The 19,987-nt window shown below is 45.6% G+C and overlaps 1 protein-coding gene across 6 annotated transcripts in view; it reads left to right on the top strand.

Annotated features, from left to right (window-relative positions):
• TGFBR3 (transforming growth factor beta receptor 3) overlaps nucleotides 1-19,987 on the top strand; it is a 218,124-nt gene that overhangs the window by 137,532 nt on the left and 60,605 nt on the right. For all 6 annotated transcript variants that reach the window (XR_009521249.1, XR_009521253.1, XM_060025520.1 and 3 more), the window contains exon 5: nucleotides 16,558-16,741. Coding sequence is in view for 4 of the 6 variants with exons in the window: in XM_060025520.1 (XP_059881503.1) it covers nucleotides 16,558-16,741 (184 nt within the window). In the remaining 2 variants the exon portion in view is untranslated. The remainder of the gene's footprint in view (nucleotides 1-16,557; nucleotides 16,742-19,987) is intronic.

The raw sequence follows: 19,987 nt of genomic DNA, 5'->3' as shown, positions 1-19,987 counted from the left end.
CATTTTTGTCCCAGAGGCTGCTTATCTCTTGGTTTTGTGGCTTGTCCATAAGAGCCTTAATTATAAGGGGCTTGATCCTCTCATGAACTAGGGTCGGTCAACTACCATATTTCCTAGGAGTGAGTTTCTGGCCCTTTTGTGGTGAGAGAGCTCTTCCTAAATGTCACTGAGGTAATTAGAGCATTGGAAAGAGTCCAGTTTGGGCTGGTAATCCTGGTCCAGAAAGAGTTTTTGAAAGACTTCCTAGGATTTATCCTAACTCGTTATATTAAAGCTGATGAATGTTGTCAGTGAGTGGCCTTAGGAGGTTTGCCTGGGTGTATTCTTCCTGATCAAGACATCCTGTCCTGAAGGGTTCACGCGAGCATGGACTTTTCCTGCCTCTGCTGGACTTGCTTTGTCATGGCTCTGTGGCGGAAGGTTGATGTTTTTTTGTGTAGAGTCCCATGCTGCCCTTTAAGGCTTTACTGTTAAAGGCTGATCTGGTAATCTGATGAATCTGCCCTTCCCAAGCGTTGGGCAATTGTATCAAATGTAACGTCTCTAGTGCCCTTGGTTAATATGGTGGACAGCCTCCAGAGAGCTGTTTGGTAGAAAAAGCAAATGTTTTGTTAAGGGAGATGGCAGAATATTTTTTTCAGGTCATGGGATGGGGGAAATCTGTCTCCTGGGAAATTCTAGTGAGGCTGACTTGAAAGCTCATTGGCGTTGCCTTGGTCTTCTCATAAATTGCAGACAGTGGGGCCCTTGGTAAGCGCTCCCCACAGGTAGCTGACATTCCTTGTCTCTGAAAAGGACTGCAGGATGGCCTGACTCCTTCCTAGGGAGAGTCGTTGAGTTTATTTGAGGCAACCCAGTTCTGGCATTTCAGGCCTCCATCATCCAGCTCTCTGGCTTGGAAGCAGATTTCTTCAGGGGAGGAAGAAGCCCCTTTAGTCTTCCTATTTCTTTGTCCAGAGTGGAATTTATATCTCAGGATCTGCCTTTGCCCTTGATCCTTATACCCTGTCCCCAGATGGCCTAGGGTCTGTGTTGCAAACTTTTTTTTTTTTTTTTTTTTTTTTGCGGTACGCGGGCCTCTCACTGTTGTGGCCTCTCCCGTTGCGGAGCACAGGCTCCAGACGCTCAGGCTCAGCGGCCATGGCTCACGGGCCCAGCCGCTCCGTGACATGTGGGATCTTCTCGGACCGGGGCACGAACCCGTGTCCCCTGCATTGGCAGGCGGACTCTCAACCACTGCGCCACCAGGGAAGCCCTGTTGCAACCTTTTAATGCCCCTGGACCAAGGAGTCATCACCGGTTTGCTTCCTTCTGCCTTGTCCTTTTTGGGTGGTGAATGACATAGCTGCGATACTAGGAAGCAGGTTGTACCTGGAAGTCAGGGGCTTATCCATCTGCCGTCTCTGGCAAAAGCCCACAGTGGCCACTGCCCATTTGATCTCTAATTTTCATAACAAGCCTATGAAGTAAGTACTCTTATTATCCTCATTTTAAGATGAGGAAACTGACACAGTGAGAGGTTGAGTTAACTGTGCACGGTCACACAGTGAGTGGTGGCTATAACCTGTGTAAAGTGCTTAGAATAGTGCCTGGCACAAAGTAAGTGCTCAATAAAAATTAGCAAAAATAATAATAAAAAATCTTTTTTTTTTTTAAATGATGGGGATTAGTAGTTTGGGCTAGACTCCCCCTACTTTCTCCCTTTACATCACATATGCCAGATTTTGACACTGGGATTGAATGAAGTTATACTTTGAATGGGAGTAATAGGTGAGGCAGGGATATTAGATATTTTTAAAATAAATTTATTTATTATTTATTTTTGGCTACATTGGGTCTTCGTTGCTGCGTGCAGGCTTTCTCTAGTTGCGGCAGGTGGGGGCTACTCTCCGTTGTGGTGCACGGGCTTCTCATTGCAGTGGCTTCTCTTCTTGCGGAGCACAGGCTCTAGGCATGCGGGCTTCAGCAGTTGCAGCATGCGGGCTCAGTAGTTGTGGCTCACGGGCTCTAGGGCGCAGGCTCAGTACTTGTGGCACACAGGCTTAGTTGCTCTGGGTCATGTGGGATCTTCCCAGGCCAGGGATCTAACCCGTGTTCCCTGCATTGGCAGGTGGATTCTTAACCACTGTGCCACCAGGGAAGTCCAGGATATTAGATTTTAATTACCCACTGTCATCTGGTCCAGGGCTCTCCTTTGCAGAGGAAGATACCTAGGATAAATGATTTTCCCCAAGACCTAGATGTGGGAGGTGGTCCTGACCACATCTGACTGTACATAACAACAGTATTCCTAGATACCATGTGAAGCTTCTGAAATAGTGCTACAGTTGCTCTACCAATAGCTGGAAGTGAGCTATAGTGGCTGCTGCCTTAAAAGTAGCAAAGCATTCTAAAAGTGATTAAACCCCCCAAGTGTTTTGAGCCCCTCTTTCCCTGTTTCTTTTCCTCCTTTGCTTGGAGCCCTTGCCACTATCCCTCAGTCACAGGTAGTGCAAGGAAGGTAGTTGGGTGACCCTTCTGAGGGACGTCATTCAGGTAAGGATTTAAAAACTGCTTCTTGGCTGCTTTCCCAGCAATATTGTGTCCCTGGGCTCCTCTGGTTGTCCTGTCTCTGGATCAGCTCTACCAGGATGCCCTGCTTTAATATCTGCATCTGTTCTTAGCCCTCTGGGGATCATTTCTTCATAGCTGTTAAACGTGTTCAGTTCAGCCTTCTGGCTTTGGCATAGGAGATCCCCGCAGTCGTCTTCAGAGACTGTGGAATGTAGACTGGAAAATGGGGGTGGGCACAAATACACGGCCTGCCTTTGGTTGAAAGCTACGCTTAGGAAGTTCAAGAGGGCTCCAAACAGTCGTTTTGGGTTGGAGGCCCCACCTTCATCTTGCCCCACAAGAAAATGTCCTTTAGAACCCTTTTCCCCCAAAGTGTTCTTAGATCTGTGGTTTCTGGGCTAGAATATGCAGCTCCATTTCTCTTGGGGTCTATATCAGCCATTCACAGAAGCTGTCAGTCAGGGGTTATCCAGAAAAAGGGGACCAGCTGTGGGTATATACGGGGAGAGGTTTATTGCAGGAAATCAGCTTATGACACTGTTGGGACAGGCAAGGTAAGTCAGAAACCTGTAGGGCCAGTAGTCAGGAAGGGCAGCCAGAACTCTCTGGCAGGAGCCAAAGCTGCTGTCTACAGGTGGGATTTCTTCTTCCTCAGCGAAGCCTCAGCTCTGCTCGTAAGGCCTTTCAACCGATGGATCAGGCCCACACAGATTATCTAAGATAATCTCCCTTACCTAGAGCCACCTGATTGTGGAGTTTAATTATATCTACAAAATACTTTCACAGCAACAACTAGATTAGTGTTTGATTGGATAATTGGAGACTACAGCCAAGCCAAATTGACATATAAAACTGAACGTCACAGAAGCACTTATATTTAACATTTTTACAGCCTCAGGTTCTCGTCATGCTGTATCTACTATAGTCTCTATTCTATCATTTTCAGATTCTTTGGCAGTTTTTCTTGCTGTTGTTGTTTAGCAGATCTCTCTTCTTCCAGCCAAGCAATTTTTTGCTTCCATAACAGTCACTACGATTTTCTTTCTGCACCTTCCATTCCCTTTCTCCTCCACTTTCACCAGCATAGCTCCTCCAGCTTCTGGGGAAGGTGGCGGGGAGAGAGAGAAGGAAACAACCTGACGGGGAGACTGTGCAAGAGGTAGAGAAGGCACAACCCCCTGCCCTGCCTTACTGCTTTCCCCTGTCACTCTTGTAAAAGCCTGGGTTTGTATTGCATAGCTTTTGGAGTCCTGCAGATGCAGTTTGAACGTGCACCTTGCTAAAATTATGTAATCTGGGGCTTTACCTAACTTCTCAGAAGAAACTCTGACAACAGTTTCTTCAGTTGTCAGATGTGAGGATTCAGTATCTATGAAACATGCACTGAATGATCAGTAAGTGCCTGTGGGACTTTCTCTCCCAGTGTTCTATTAATCCAGGGTCCAGGGGGCTCCTGTCTACCCTACTCTACTGATTTCTTGCGCTTAGTAGCAGCTACTTCATGGAGCCACTGGAGTAGAAAGAGCTCTGGAGTGAGAAACGAGGTGTTTGGTTCTGTTGTCAATCCTGCTTTTTACCAACTCTGTGCCTCAGGCAGATTCTTTAGCTTCTTTGAGCCTCAGTGTCCTTGTCTGCAAAACTGAACTTAGATTGTCAGTCTTGATGAAGAGGAACTCTGTAAAGAGGATTCTAGGTACCTATTTGGAGCCAACTGTTTGTAAAATCCAGTTTGTGCCCTTGAACCTGGGTCGGCAGATGGGATGTAACTTAAAAGAAAAATAGAAGAAAGAATCCTTCTTGGTGAGGGGTTTCCCAGAAGCACACTTGGAGGGCCACAATAGATTGAGGATCATGGCACGTACTGGTAAGGATGCCAACATTTTATTGTTTTTTCCTGAAAAACACCCTTTAGATGATAAATACACTTTAAAGTTTGGGTCAACTCCTTCTAACATCATGCTGCATTGGAAGATGGGAAAGAATAAATTTAAGAGTCTCAAGAGATGATTCTGTAAGGTCACTGAGGATCCCTGTGTGGCCTGGGGCTCTACTTTGGAAAACTCTATATTATAAAGCAGCTTACGCTTCATTAATTTGGTAACCTGTGGGGACTGAGTTCATCTTTCAGTTGCAGTGAGTTATTTTGCTTGTCTTTGTGTATATATGTATTCACATATACTATCGTTCTTGTGACATCTCCATGGGAGATTAGAGTATTGCTTTTGTTCTGGCTCACGTTCAAGTTTGTGCGTGTTTCTATTTGGAGGGTAGCATCTCAGAGCTTTCCTCTTGGACATGTGTAAACATGTAGGGCATTAAGAACAGAAGGCACTTTCAATCCTTTATTCTTTATATTTCAACAGGAATAAAAATTAAAAGCAGAGGATGATCATCATGAATGTTTTGAGAAAAATTGTTGAATATATTTTAATTCATTTTATTGGACAGAGTAATATGGTTGTGGATACAAAATTAAAACATCAAAGAATTTTTTTTTTCATCCAAGGATTTTTAAATGGTTGCATGGATTTGTGTTTCTTGAGTGCACTACTGGCAGAGACCACAATCACATGGCTCATGAATATGTAGCTTTGCAAATTATGACTGTAGGTTCATGGGCATGGAAGTTATTATTTCTTTAAAACAAACTTTGAAAAAAACATTGAGTCATGATATATAGTTAGTAGAAAAACATGTTTCAGATCACATTTCATATCACGAGACTTTGGAGGAACTGGGCAAGCACAGTCCTCCCAGGAATTGGGGTAGGGAGAACGTGTGATTTTCCTCTTTCAGAATGTAGGGTCCCATCCTCATTTGGGAGGTAAATATTTCCAGGCTGTTCCAGCACTTTATGTAAGTTTGTTTTTGCTGGACTTGGTGCACAAAATACATCAAAGCATAATCTCCTCAATGCCTTTCTGTGTGGGCACTGTTACGAGTTCTCAGGCCAATCTGCATAGATCCTACTTATACATAAACCTAAGCTCTAGAGAAATGCCTATTCTACTTTACCGTAAGTCTTTTTTCCCCCTAGAATTGAACTAGCAAATTCTTGGCATGGCAGGTGTTTCTGAAATGCCCACGTGTTTTTCTTTGCTTTATTTGTTTTCCTTGTTTTGCTCTTCCTGTTCTCCTAAGCAGGCATCTCCAGAAAGAGATGTGTCAGTGAAAGAGTCAAGAAAAAGGAATAGGAATAGTAAAGGTTGGGGGTAGGGCAGGACAGAAGAGGGAGAGGAGCTCATCCTGACTGTGCAAGTGTTGAACTTTCAGCAATGCCAAAGTCATGTAAATGTGCGAAGTTGCGTGTGCGAGTTAAAGCAGCCTCACGGAGCTGTAACCTGAATAGCAGGCGCTCACCCAAGCGATAACTCAGGCTCTAAATGGACCACAGCCCAGCTATTGGGTGTGCACGCGTACATGCGTGTGTGTGTGGCGGGGGGAGAGAGAGAGAGCTTGATTCCTGGAACAGATTTTCCTCTGAGATTTCAGCAAGCATTTCTTTATCATTGGGGAGCTATGGCTCCTCGTTTCACAGGGCCCGTTTCTATCTTTTTAGATATAGAAGAAGATGACTCCAAAAATGACTTGGCTTTACTCTCACCCTCTTAGCTTTTTTTTTAACCAGTGCAGGGGAGAAAATTCTTGCTTGTTCTCCAAGTAATCCTCTTCACGCTTTACAAAGATTGGAGTTTACATAATATTTTTATCTATGGCACAGAGCAGTGATCCTCAAGTATGCCTGGGAATCATGGGATAGTGGGCGGAGGATTATAATGCAGTTGCCTGACCCTACATTCCCACCCCACCCTGGAACCTGCATTTTAACATACTTTTGTCTGTGATACACTGATCTGAGGATCACACTTCAGGAAGCAGTGAGATTTCTTCTTAACACTGGTTTTACTACGCCTTCAAAATCTGGTGTGTATTTTACAGTTATGACACAGGTCAATTTAACTAGCAACATTTGAAGCTCTCAATGGCCAGTGGCTATTTTACTGGGCAGCCATAGAGCCAGGAGAGCCTGCCCTGAGCCCCTGGCAGGCACATGAGTGACCATGGCACTCATTCCCCTTTCTCCACTGCTCCTGAGTATGGCCTCAGAATTCTTCCCAGCACAGAACTTTAGGTAGCCACTGCCAGTTAATGGGACCTCAGGATTCATTCATTCATTTAACACTTATTGAGTGTCTTCTATACCCAACACTGTGCTTGGGATATGCCCATAAACAAAGCAGGCTAAAATCCCAGCCTCTGAAGGAGCTTACATTCTAGTGGGAGGAGATGGGCTATAAGCATAATATACAAGTAAATTACACGGTAGTTTAGAAGCTGGCTATATTATACTCTAATCTAGAAATAAGAACATGTAAAGCAGGTGTGAGGGAGTCAGAGCGCTAGAGTGGGGGCTGCCGGGTGGTTGGATTGTAATTTTAAATAGGCTCTATCGAGAAGGTAACATGTGAGTGCACATGAAGGAGATGAGGGGAAACTTCAGAGGAAACTCAGTTGCCACCCGTGCAATTACGTGCGGCCTGCATTTTCATCTGGGAGCGTGGACGAGGCGGGAGGAGGTGGGTAGGACTAGGTGAGGCCTTGCAATATGGCATTATGCTCAGCAAAGATTCTCTCTCCCTCCTCACTAAAGACCACACCAGCTTGGGGGAGGCCGCAGAGTGACTGTGAGGCAACCGCCAGGCCTCTGAGTCAGCTGATGTGCTGAGATAAGTGCTAAGACGAAGAGCCTCAGTTCCAGGAAAATGGTGTCTGCACCCATTAGCCGGCATTTGGTTCCCTTCCCTGAGGCTTGGGAGATGAATCTTGAGGCTTCAGTGGGTCTGCTTAGGACTTTAAGAGTTAAAGCTTAAACGCAGGTGTGGAAACAAAAGGGCTGGTTGCCTCTTTTGCTTGTTTCTTGCTCTTTTGGACAAGGTTGTTGAATCTGATCCAGAAAAAATAATAAACTTGGCTCTTGTTGCCTAGCTGTAAGTTCTTGTAATAAAACTCCCAGCACTGGCAGAGAGAGTAATGTTCTGCTTTTTTAAAAAGTCTGGTAGCATAACCAGAATGTAAAATACAAATGCTGTGCGTGGTTTCAGTAGGGAAGAGCAGTCGGGAGAAGGGGTGGCGCAGTGCATTTTGAAGCCTGGGGCTTGTTGGACAGTCAGGTGCTTCACGTTTGCCCCTTCAATGGACGCTTGCTAAGTAAGATTCAGAATTCTCAGGGCTCAGGGCTCTGTTTGTTCCCACAGGAAGATGTTTGTCATGTCAGGGAATGTCAGAGGACTGGGTTTTAATTAGCAAACAGGAGGAAAGTTTAGTGGATTCTGCGGGGAGACATGGAACTACTAAATGATTTGATCATTGGTTTTTAGGTCAGCTATTAGGTGAAAAATCAAATACTAGCTTTAAAGCCTGGCCGAAAGATCGTTTCTGGGCAGTGAGGGAAGTAAGTGTTGTGAGAATGAAGAAATTATGGCATCGCCTTTCCTGTAAGTAACACCATTGAGCTTTCATTCAACAAGCACTTACTGAGTCCCTGCTTTGTGCCCAGCACCTCTCCAGGCCAGGAGATTCAGAACGAACTAGGCACTCTCTTGGCCTTGTCAAGTGGGGTGGCAGGTTTGCTGGTAGATAGTAGCAGTTCACGCGAGACAAGGGCTGGGCTAGTGGTGTGCACAGGGCACGGAGGGTAGCTCCATCCTGAGGAAAGAAAGGGAGTCGGGAGGTTTTACAGAGAAAGTGAAAACCTGTGGAGGACAGGAGCAGTTACCAGGTGAGCAAGCCAGGTGGGGAACAGGCTGTAAAAAGACCCAGGAGGTGTGAAGCAGCATGATGTGTTCTGCCGTTGTGAGTGGTTCCATATGGCAAGTACTTGGGGGAGTGGTGGGAAGTGCGGCAGGCAGAGGCCCTCTCTGGTCCCGTGCCAGTTCAGATGCTTAGATGCTATCCTGCCTCATCATGTGTTTACTTTGTAGAAAGATCGCCTTGGTGACAGTATGGGTGAGGGATGGAGAGAGACAGGATTGGCAGCTTGGACAGCAGGAGGTTACTGTAATGGTTGAGATACTAGGTTGGTTGAGACATAAGGGCTGGAAGTGTGGTGGTAGCAGCACAAGGACCTACAAATAAGGTGGAAGATGGGGGAGGGAATGAATTGCCTTGGAAAGTTTCTGCCACGTTATCCAAATATAAAACCCTTGCTCTTCAGGGAGATCAGCTCAGTGCTTTGTGACCACCTAGAGGGGTGGGATAGGGAGGGTCGGGGGGAGACGCAAGAGGGAGGGGATATGGGGATATATGTATACATATAGCTGATCCACTTTGTTATACAGCAGAAGCTAACACACCATTGTAAAGCAATTATACTCCAATAAAGATGTTTAAAAAAAAAAAACAAAAAAAACCCCTTGCTCTTTAACACTTTTTTAAAGCAATTCCATATTCAGTCATGTAGTTATTATCCTTGCAATAGTGATTGTAACCACTTCTCCTATTAGAAAAATACTATTTTTTCTTCTATTTCTTGTTTTCTGTTATTCTCTTTATATCTCTGTTCTTCCACAAACTTTAACCCAAGCCGGACTCCAGTAAGAACAGACACCACACCAGGAAGATAAGGCAGGGACTGGAGTGCTGACTGGTATAGGAGTGGTGATACTGACGTGTCATGTCTTTATTTCCAGAGGGCTCTTAACAGGTTCTAGCATGACGTCCTTACAGACAAGATGAGGATAATTCCGTTGGGTTACTTTGTAGTTGGCGAACAACCAGGGCAAGTGCTGTTTAATGCGCTTGGGTCAGCGTGGGAGCGTGCCTGTAAGTCACAGACCTCAGCCTTGTCTGGTTCAGCTTCTCAGGGATTTAGATGAATGTGTAGATGGTGCACACACGAAATTTAGAGATTTTTGACAGCTAACAGAATGAGCATTTTTATGTGGTCTCTACAGAGTTGAAATACGGGTCTAAAGAGTTTGATTTATATTACAGAAGTGCTGGTGTAAGGGAAGGATGTAAGGGAAGGATGTAAGGGAAGGTGTAAGGGAAGGATGTAAGGGAAGGTGTAAGGGAAGGTGTAAGGGAAGGATGCAAGGGAAGGTGTAAGGGAAGGTGTAAGGGAAGGTGTAAGGGAAGGATGTAAGGGAAGGTGTAAGGGAAGGTGTAAGGGAAGGTGTAAGGGAAGGTGTAAGGGAAGGATGTAAGGGAAAGTGTAAGGGAAGGTGTAAGGGAAAGTGTAAGGGAAGGATGTAAGGGAAGGTGTAAGGGAAGGTGTAAGGGAAGGTGTAAGGGAAGGTGTAAGGGAAGGTGTAAGGGAAGGATGTAAGGGAAAGTGTAAGGGAAGGTGTAAGGGAAAGTGTAAGGGAAGGATGTAAGGGAAGGTGTAAGGGAAGGTGTAAGGGAAGGTGTAAGGGAAGGATGTAAGGGAAGGTGTAAGGGAAGGTGTAAGGGAAGGATGTAAGGGAAAGTGTAAGGGAAGGTGTAAGGGAAAGTGTAAGGGAAGGATGTAAGGGAAGGTGTAAGGGAAGGTGTAAGGGAAGGTGTAAGGGAAGGATGTAAGGGAAGGTGTAAGGGAAGGTGTAAGGGAAGGTGTAAGGGAAGGATGTAAGGGAAAGTGTAAGGGAAGGTGTAAGGGAAGGATGTAAGGGAAAGTGTAAGGGAAGGTGTAAGGGAAGGATGTAAGGGAAGGTGTAAGGGAAGGATGTAAGGGAAGGTATAAGGGAAGGTGTAAGGGAAGGATGTAAGGGAAGGTGTAAGGGAAGGATGTAAGGGAAGGTGTAAGGGAAGGTGTAAGGGAAGGATGTAAGGGAAGGTGTAAGGGAAGGATGTAAGGGAAGGATGTAAGGGAAGGTATAAGGGAAGGTGTAAGGGAAGGATGTAAGGGAAGGTGTAAGGGAAGGATGTAAGGGAAGGATGTAAGGGAAGGATGTAAGGGAAGGTGTAAGGGAAGGTGTAAGGGAAGGATGTAAGGGAAGGATGTAAGGGAAGGTGTAAGGGAAGGATGTAAGGGAAGGTGTAAGGGAAGGTGTAAGGGAAGGATATAAGGGAAGGTGTAAGGGAAGGATGTAAGGGAAGGTGTAAGGGAAGGTGTAAGGGAAGGATGTAAGGGAAGGATGTAAGGGAAAGTGTAAGGGAAGGTGTAAGGGAAGGGTGCAAGGGAAGGTGTAAGGGAAGGATGTAAGGGAAGGTGTAAGGGAAGGTGTAAGGGAAGGTGTAAGGGAAGGATGTAAGGGAAGGTGTAAGGGAAGGATGTAAGGGAAGGTGTAAGGGAAGGTGTAAGGGAAGGATGTAAGGGAAAGTGTAAGGGAAGGTGTAAGGGAAGGATGTAAGGGAAGGTGTAAGGGAAGGTGTAAGGGAAGGTGTAAGGGAAGGATGTAAGGGAAGGTGTAAGGGAAGGATTCTCAAGCTGATAAAATAAAGACCTGGGGCTTTAGGTATCGTCGTGCCCACCTCCACCTCCACCTCCCTGGTGTGAGCTGCTGTTCTTTCTCCCCTGGATTATTCCAGAAGTCTACTACTGGTCTCCTGCTCCTTGTCTCCCTTCAGTCTAGCCTGGCCCTATTAGCCAGAGTGATCCTGTTAAAACATCTGTTAGGCCCATCTCACCTAGACTAAACACCACAGTCCTTAGCAACAGTCTGTAAGGTCCTATTGGACCTCCTGGTCTCCTCTGTGATCTCTGACCTCTCCTCCTACTCATCTGCCCCTCACCCCTGTGCTCCAGCCACACCGGCCTCCTTGCTGTCCCTTCCCCACACCAGACCTGTACCCTCACCGCTGCCTCCACCCGAGAACTCTTTCCCTGAGGTCCACGTGCCCGGCTCTTTCATCTCTTTCAGGTCTTCACCTGCTCAGTGACTTTCTCAGTTAGACTTGTCCCATCACAACACTTTATAGTGCCCCCTCCTCTTCTCTCAATTTATATCATTCCTTCACACTTATTAACATAGATTTTGTTCCTCTGACTTCCTTACTAGACTGTAAGCTTCACAAAACAGGAGATTTTGTCTGTTGCCCTCTCCAGTATATCCCCAGCACCTAGAAAGGTGCCTGACACTCAATAAATATTTGTTGGATGTATGGTTAAAGCATAAATTAATGGTTAGGAGATAATAGTAGGGTTCAGCTGATATAAAAGCTGATGTGATCTTGGGCCTCATGCAGTGTTCACATAGATATAGAAAGATATTTATTGTAAAGAATTGGCTCACGTGATTATGGAGGCTAAAGTTCAAATTCTGCAGAGCCCATGTCCCAGTTTGAGTCCAAACGGCAGCAGGCTGCTATAGAACCAGGAAGAGCTGATGCCCAGTTCAAAGGCCGTCAGCAGGAGAATTCTCTCTTACTCAGGGGAAGGGTCAGCTTTTTGTTCTATTTAGGCCTTTGACTGATTGGGTGAGGCCCACACCCATTAGGAAGGGCAATCTGTTTTAGTTAGTCTACTGATCTAAATGTTAATCTCATCCAAAAACACCCTCACAGAAATACTCACAATAATGTTTGACCAAGTATCTGGTACCCTGTAGCCCAGTCACATTGACACCTAAAACTAACCTTCACAGTACTCTCATCAGACCACACCCAGAACCCTAGGTTTTGTTCTGGGCACCACATACCAGAGACTATGCTGATGAAACTCTGACAACATTGGTGTCTGGGGAGGAGATGGGGGGAGTTGGGACTGTTGCCCTGAAGAAGTGAAGTCGTGACTGGGGTTGAGTGATGACTTCAAACATTTGAAGGCTTATCTCATGGAAGAAAGAGGAAGGGATTCTTTGGTCTGGAAGGCCTACCTCAAACAAGTGGACGGAGGGCAAATCTTACAGGTAGAAAGTAGGAAGAGAACTCTTCTGCCTTGGGAGCTACCCAGGTCTTCTTTCTGGAAGGGTTCAGGCAGTGGCCAGCTGTAAGCGGGAGTCTGAAGTGTCCTGTGCTGGTCTGCCCTGGGTGCTGCTTCTCTGACCTTGGGTAGGCCTTTAGCTTCTCGGATGTTTCCTCCTCTCTACCGTGGAAATCAGACTAGCCTACCTCACAGGTCATCCTGAGGATCAGGTGGAAATAGCAACACGTTGTAAAACTCGTTGGGGGTTGGGGTCAGAGTGAGAGAACTGGTGGTCAGAAGGGGCACTGACTAACCCCTTGTTGCGGCAGAAAATTTCCACTGACCCGCAGTCAGGGACGCTTCCCTGCCCCTGGCAGCTTTGCTTTCTTCTCACTGGAATGTGCCTGAGGAGTGGCCGTTGACTCCTTTTCCAAATTCCTCAGCCCTGAGTGTATGATCTGTGCCGCTGCTGGCCCTGGGGGAGACGGACGCGCGAAGTGCATGGCGCATGGAGGGAGCTTCCCCTTTCGAGGAGTCAGCTACACGGTGGCGTCCCTTTTAATTACTTCAGGATACGTTCCCGAGTTGCTCCCCATTTCTACTCTTATTTACACTGTTCACATTCTTGCCTCTGGAATGCACCAGGGTGATCTATCCCACCTTCCACTCTGAAGAAATGTACTCTCTGCATAACGTATTTATAGCCCAAGTGTTTTATTTGATGGCTGTAACATGAATGAGAAAAAAAGAGCAGAACATCCAGGGATGCTTGCCTAAACATTCAGAACTGTGCTGGCAGTGGGACAAAGGCCTTTGGACTGTTGTGGGTTTTTTCAGTGACAGGCTTAATAAAAACGACTTTTTAGCACAAGTGCTTTTCAGTGAAAAGAAGATTTTACTACAGTGCTTAAGTCAGAAAATCAGATAAACATTGTTTGAAGTTCACTGTTGATGAGTAGCTAAGCTTCAGAGGATTTATGCATAGGTTGGCATGGTTACCGTTGGCAGGTAGTTGGTTCAGGAGCTTTTTCTTATGCAGGTGATGTCAAAACAAGGTCAGGGCTTCCCTGGTGGCGCAGTGGTTGAGAGTCTGCCTGCCGATGCAGGGGACACAGGTTCGTGCCCCGGTCCGGGAAGATCCCACATGCCGCGGAGCGGCTGCACCCATGAGCCATGGCCGCTGAGCCTGTGCGTCTGGAGCCTGTGCTCTGCAACGGGAGAGGCCACAACAGCGAGAGGCCTGCGTACCGCAAAAAAAAAACAAACAAAAAAACACAAGGTCAAAGCTAAATGGTCCCCACTGGTTTTGCTTATAACTGGCATTGGGACATGTAGCAAGTGTCATTACTAGGTAGCACTTCATGGTGCCTGATACATAGTAAGTGTACAGTAAATGGTGACTGTTGTCAGTGGTCATAATTTACGCTCAGCTTATTAATGATTAGTTCCGGGTTTCCCAAGCCAATACAACCCAGAAAGGTTCTATTATTCTTTATTAAGTACTAAACAGCCCAATTTCTAGGATAGAAAGAGCTGTCAATTTGGGGATCCAATTTGGGGATCCAGTAGATGTTCGAGTGGCAGTAACGTTCGGTCAGTCCAAAGCGTAAACCAGGATTTCTCAGTCATGGCGCTATGGACATTTCAGATAATTCTTTGTTATGGGGGCTGCCCTGTGCACTGTAGGATGTTTAGCAGCATCCCTGACCTCTCTATTCACTAGATGCCAGTAGCTCCTCCCTCCCAGTTGTGACAATCAAAAACGTTTCCAGGCATTGCCAAATGTTCCCTGGGGGGCAGAATCACCCCTGGTTAAGAACCACTGGTGTAGAGGAAACTGTGAGATGCACGTTGGGCTTTTCAAACTGTGGATCACGCAGTACCCATTAAGGCTAGGCTTCTCAACTGTGGCTGAACATTGGAATCACCCAGGGAGCTTTTTTTTTTTGTGGTACGCGGGCCTCTCACTGCTGTGGCCTCTCCCGTTGTGGAGCACAGGCTCCGGACGCACAGGCTCAGCGGCCATGGCTCACGGGCCCAGCCGCTCCGTGGCATGTGGGATCCTCCCGGACCGGGGCACGAACCCGCGTCCCCTGCATCGGCTGGCGGACTCTCAACCACTGCGCCACCAGGGAAGCCCCCCAGGGAGCTTTAAAAAATCCTGATGCCTGGGTCCCACCCCCAAGTTCTAATCCGGGATATGGCCTGGGCCTCAGGATTTTTAGAAACTCTTCAGATGCTTCTAGGTTTCAGCCAAGAGGGCAACTACAGCATGAGTAGGTGATGGAATCAGTTTGGTGAAGTGCTTCTTTGCTAGCATTTAAAAAGTATATGTATATATAGTTGGAGAGAAAATATTAATGCCTCGCATCATAGTTAGGGTAAGTACTGTTTTGTATGTGTGTGGAGGCTGAAAACATTGCTGGCAAGGGTAGAGCCCTAAGCAGAATCCCTGCCCTCAACCTGCTGTTAGTCTGGCTATAACCACTTCAGAAACTGCTTGCTTTTTGTTAATGATAGTTAATGTGAAAACATTTTTTATTGAGGTATAATTGACATATAGAATGATATTAGTTTCAGGTGTTCAGCATAGTCTTCAATATTTGTATATATTGTAAAACGATCACCACAATAAGTCTAGTTAACATCTGTCACCATATGTACAGAATTTTTTTTCTTGTGGTGAGAACTTTTAAGATCTATTGTCTTTAGCAACTTTCAAATATGTGATACCGTGTTACTAACTATAGTCACTAAGCTGTACATTACATCCCCATGACTTATTTAGTTTATAAGTTGAAGTTTGTACCTTTTGACCCCTTCGCCCATTTCACTCACCCCCTACCTCCCACCTCTGGCAACCACCAATCTCTTCGCAGTATCTGTGAATTTGGTTTTTTGTTTTGATTTTAGACTCCACGTATAAATGAGATCATATGGCATTTGGCTTTGTCTGACTTACTTCACTTAGCATAATGCTCTTGAGGTCCATCCATGTTGTTGCAAATGGCAAGATTTCATTCTTTTTTATGGCTGAAAATATTCCATTGTGTATATATACCACATCTTTATTCATTCATCCATGGGCACTTAGGTTGTTTCCATATCTTGGCTGTTGTAAATAATGCTGCAGGGTGCATATATCTTTTCAAGTTAGTGTTTTCATTTTCTTCAGATAAATACTCAGAAGTGGAATTGCTGGATCGTATGGTAGTTCTGTTGTTAATGTGAAATTTAATACAAAACATTTAGAGTTCTGTGGCTTGGGAATTTTTGAGCCTTTTTGCTCACATTTTGAGGTTCCACCCTGACACTGATAAAATCAGTTATAAATGCTAGCCAGTAAAGATGACATGCATATTTTCACCAGCAGCTAAATTTAATTATAGTACAGCAACAAGATGATAATTTTCCCCCTTTGTGTGTGTTAATTATATATACCATGATGTGCTAGGTCAGCATTGGTCTAAATACATCCAGCAAAAAATGTGGGACTTGCATCAATCATCCCAAAAGTTTTATGAGGATCAGTCTAACAGCCTCTTGACTTCATTATCTATGGGAATTTGGGGGTCTTACAAAATAAACTGTAATACACATTCATCTCACTATGAGGAAGTAGTATACAAAGTGGTAGAAGACAGGCCAGCTCTGCCCATTTTTTATCTCAGTGCTCAGGAGACCAAAGGGACTCTTGCTGTGGTGGTGACTCTGATGGCAGAGGCTGCAACTGTGGAAGACTCGGACGTTAAGTTCGGGTGCTAGCAGGCCTTTGGGATCACTTGAGCTGATCCAGAAGCCCATTACAAGCCTATGAAAACACTCACCAAGGCTTCCTATTTAACTTGAAACTCATTCCTTGAAAGGTTGGCCTTCAATTTAGGTATCTGGAAAATAGTGGTAAGTCTCATGATTCCTCACAATGCACTCTCTCATCACAAAGTTCTTTAAAAATTCAAAAGGACATCCTGCCTTGTGTGTAGTTTTGTCTTTACCTGGAAGAAGGTAGGCTTGTGATTGTTTCTTGAATCAGCTGCTGAAAAAAGATGATGCGCCTCTCTAACAAAGGGAAGAGGTTGGATTGACAAATACCCATTAATTGTCTGATTAGTTCTTTCACTAATTATGATTCAGCTCTGGGTGACTGCACCACATTAAATATGCAATTCTATTTCTTCTAGGTGTCTGAGGGTTCTGTGGTCCATTTTTCATCAGGAAACTTCTCCTTGTCAGCAGAAACAGAGGAAAGAAGCTTCCCGCATGGAAATGAGCATCTGTTAAATTGGGCCCGAAAGGAATATGGAGCAGTTACTTCATTCACTGAACTCAAGATAGCAAGAAACATTTATATTAAAGTGGGGGAAGGTAAATTTTATGCGGCATCCATTACTGACTGATTTATGACAGTCAGTTTTTTTCTTTTCTGAGACCAGGTGGTTAGGGCAGGGAATTATAGAATTACAGATTGTTGGAGCTGGCAGGGACCTGAGGGATCACTGGGGCCTACTCACCACCACATCCCCTCCTTCCCTTTTTCCTTCTGAGGAAACAGACCCGGTAATGGGGGAGAAGTGGGGAGTAGCCTGGCTGAGAGAGGAGAAGGTGGTTGTGCAGAATTTAGAAGACACCCATGCACAGAAGTTAGAAGAAGTGAGTGGAGGCCGAGAAGCTGAGGTGTGGGAAAGGAGGGAATACCTGATGGAATGCACGAAGAGTTAGCAGGATGGGTCAACAGTTAGAGCTTCCTCCCACTTATAATTCTGTAGACATTTGAAGCCAATGTCAGCTTTATGGCCTCGAGACATCAGTTAAGTTTTGGACAATAGCAGAGGAAAAGTGTTTGAAAATATTTTTTAATACTAATGCCTGTTACAAGGACAAATTATTGGAGAAAGGAACTGTTTAGCCTTGATAAGAAATTGCCCATTTTAATTTCCTTGCCTTGCAGAGGGATATAAATATCTGGTGACTCAGCTTTGAAAGCATATTATTTCTTAAATAACTTTTTAATCATTATTTTTAGTTGAGGAGCTCCCGAATAAGTTACTGGAAATAACAACTCTTGTGAATGGGTCCTTGTTACAGTCAGGTGATTGTGTGAAAATGGCATTTCAGGTCCTCAGGGTCCATCTGCTTTCTTTTGAAACCTACAGCAATTGTCACCTCTTCCACAGGCAGCGTGGCAGCACAAGTGAATTATTGAATGCTAGTTCCCAGCCCTTTTTTGGATCTGGGATGTTTAATATAGATGCAGGAAGAGGTGGACACTGAAGTTGAGTGTGTGCTCTGTGCAGAGGCCATATCAGGTGCCTTCACATGCACCCCACTTAACCCTGCCAGTAATCCTAGGAGAAAACCGTTATTTCCACCATTTTGCAGAGGGGTTGGTAGAGGGTTAACCTAACTTGCTCATATCCACATTACTAGCAAGTGACAAAACTAGAACCCAAACTCAGGTTTCCTGACCTTTGAGTCTAATGCTTATTTCCTGATGCTGCATTTTAAGTCTTAGCCAAATAAGCGTAACCTAAACGTGAAAGTAGGTTACCTGGATGGGCAGACTTGTTTAGTTGAGTAGAGGGAGGAAGAGTTTTAGACGAGAACTGGGTTCAAAAAGTTGAAGTTTGTTACTAAACTCTCATGGTATTCAGGCAGCTAAGCATAGAGGTCAAGTCCTATTGGGATAAAACAAAAAGTCTCTTTTAATAAAGGTTCTAAGCCCTGACCAACAGTCTCTATTTCTGAAGCAGAATTCTGGTGCATATTGATTGAATATTGATTACCCCCCTGGAATGTGTTAGAATAAGAATATGTGTTATGGTAACATGTAGAATGTTGGGCTCCTTTCTCTTTCTGGTGCATGTGCTTCTGTGTACAGGAGTGAGGGGTTCCATGACTTCCCCAAGGCTGCACACTGGATCAGGGAAGAACTTTAAGGACCTGGTGTCCCACCCAGTAAAAACTGTTTAACTCCTTGGCGACACCTTTGGAGCCCCTGAAACTTGACTCCAGCCACCAGTTGGGTATAAGTCACTGGCCCATACCATGGAGAGGAGCAGCTGGGAGAGTGAGGGTCCTTGGTTAGGTTGGTGGACCACAGGCGATGTTGTCTATCACCATGGATTGGACTCTGCTGAACAAACCTCATCCACTGGTTTCCCAGAACCTGACCTGTCTCTACCCAACTGAGTCGGGAATCCTAGGCCATGAGCCTCCTCTTGTTCTTTCCCCAGTGGTTCTCAAAGTGTGGTCCCCACCCCAGCAGCATCCTTATCACCTGGGAACTTATAGAAATGCTGGTTCTTGGGCCCACCCCAGACCAAGTGAATTGAAAACCCTGGGGTCCAGCCATCAGTGTTTTAGCAAGCACTCTAGGTGATTCTGTTGCTTGCTAACGTTTGAGAACTACTGCTCTAACCTATATGCTTAGAGTGGAAGAACTGAGGGCTTTCGGTTCTTATCCCAGCTGGTCTCATTACCTGTGAGGCTTCAAGCAACACTCTGATTTACCTACCACCGGAGCCTCAGTTTCTATAACGGCAGCATGAGGTGTTTACATTACCTCCCAGGTTCTTAGAGTATATTATTCTAGCTCTCAAAGTGGTTTGTCAATCCTTTCCTAAAATACAAATAAGCATGTGACTTCCCCCCTCCCCCAAACTTGCCAGGTTTCTACCCGGGGATTCCCCTTTGTGGTTTCCTTTCTGCTTGGCAGTTGGTGTAAGTTTTGATGCCAGGCATGCGGAAGGTCATTTGGGGGGAAAAAAAAAACCACACACATGCATGCACGCACAACAAAAAGTGATCAGCTTATTCACCTTAGTGACAATGGCAACTGGGACTTAAGCCCTTAACAACATCAACTTTTAAACAATTAAAGCTTTCCTGGTGGCTTTGGAGGGTCACAATGTGGGTGAGTGTTTTGTTATTTGTCTCAAATCTCACACCATTGTTAATTCAGGAAACCTATGCCATGTGCCTACTCTATTATGTGCCAGATGCACCCCAGGCCCACCTATGAACTGGGTATACGGGCCAGAGTCCCAGGAGGGTCCTAGTCTCTTGAGTTCCAGACTGACCTGTCCTGGGCCCATACATCCACCCTCTGATTCTTGATTAAGTTTCAGCCTTGCCACCCCAATATCATCTTCTGTCCTGTGATCTGGGGGAGGCATCCGCAGGGCTGCAGCTGCAGGGTGTGCGTTCCTCATCTGCTCATCTGGCAAAACCCTCAGCAGATGTGGAGGGGAGGCTGCTCCGGCGGCCCGAGTCGGCAGAGCCCTGGCCTCTTCTCTCTGAGGGGGTCTTTAGGGAAGAATACAGAATGCAGAGCCAACACTTTCTTGAAGCGAGCCTCCAAGCAGGGGCCTCGTGAACTCCTCTGGTCCCCTCTGTTCTAGGGGTGGCACTGGGGGTGCCATGGTGCACGGAGCCAGGATGCCACAATGTATGTTGTGAGCTTCAGTAGAGGGGAGGCTGCACAGTTGGGCAGGCAGGGGAGGGCACTGTCAACCCAATCTTGGGAACTCCCGGGCTGATTCCTCACTCCTAAGTGAGACTTGCATATGAATCTGAACCCTGGCGTGCTGTCCATTAAATGAAAAAGGCAGA

Source organism: Delphinus delphis, chromosome 1, assembly GCF_949987515.2.
Source record: "Delphinus delphis chromosome 1, mDelDel1.2, whole genome shotgun sequence".
In the NCBI taxonomy this organism is placed as follows: Eukaryota; Metazoa; Chordata; class Mammalia; order Artiodactyla; family Delphinidae; genus Delphinus; species Delphinus delphis.
This window is presented reverse-complemented; position numbering and strand designations above follow the sequence as displayed.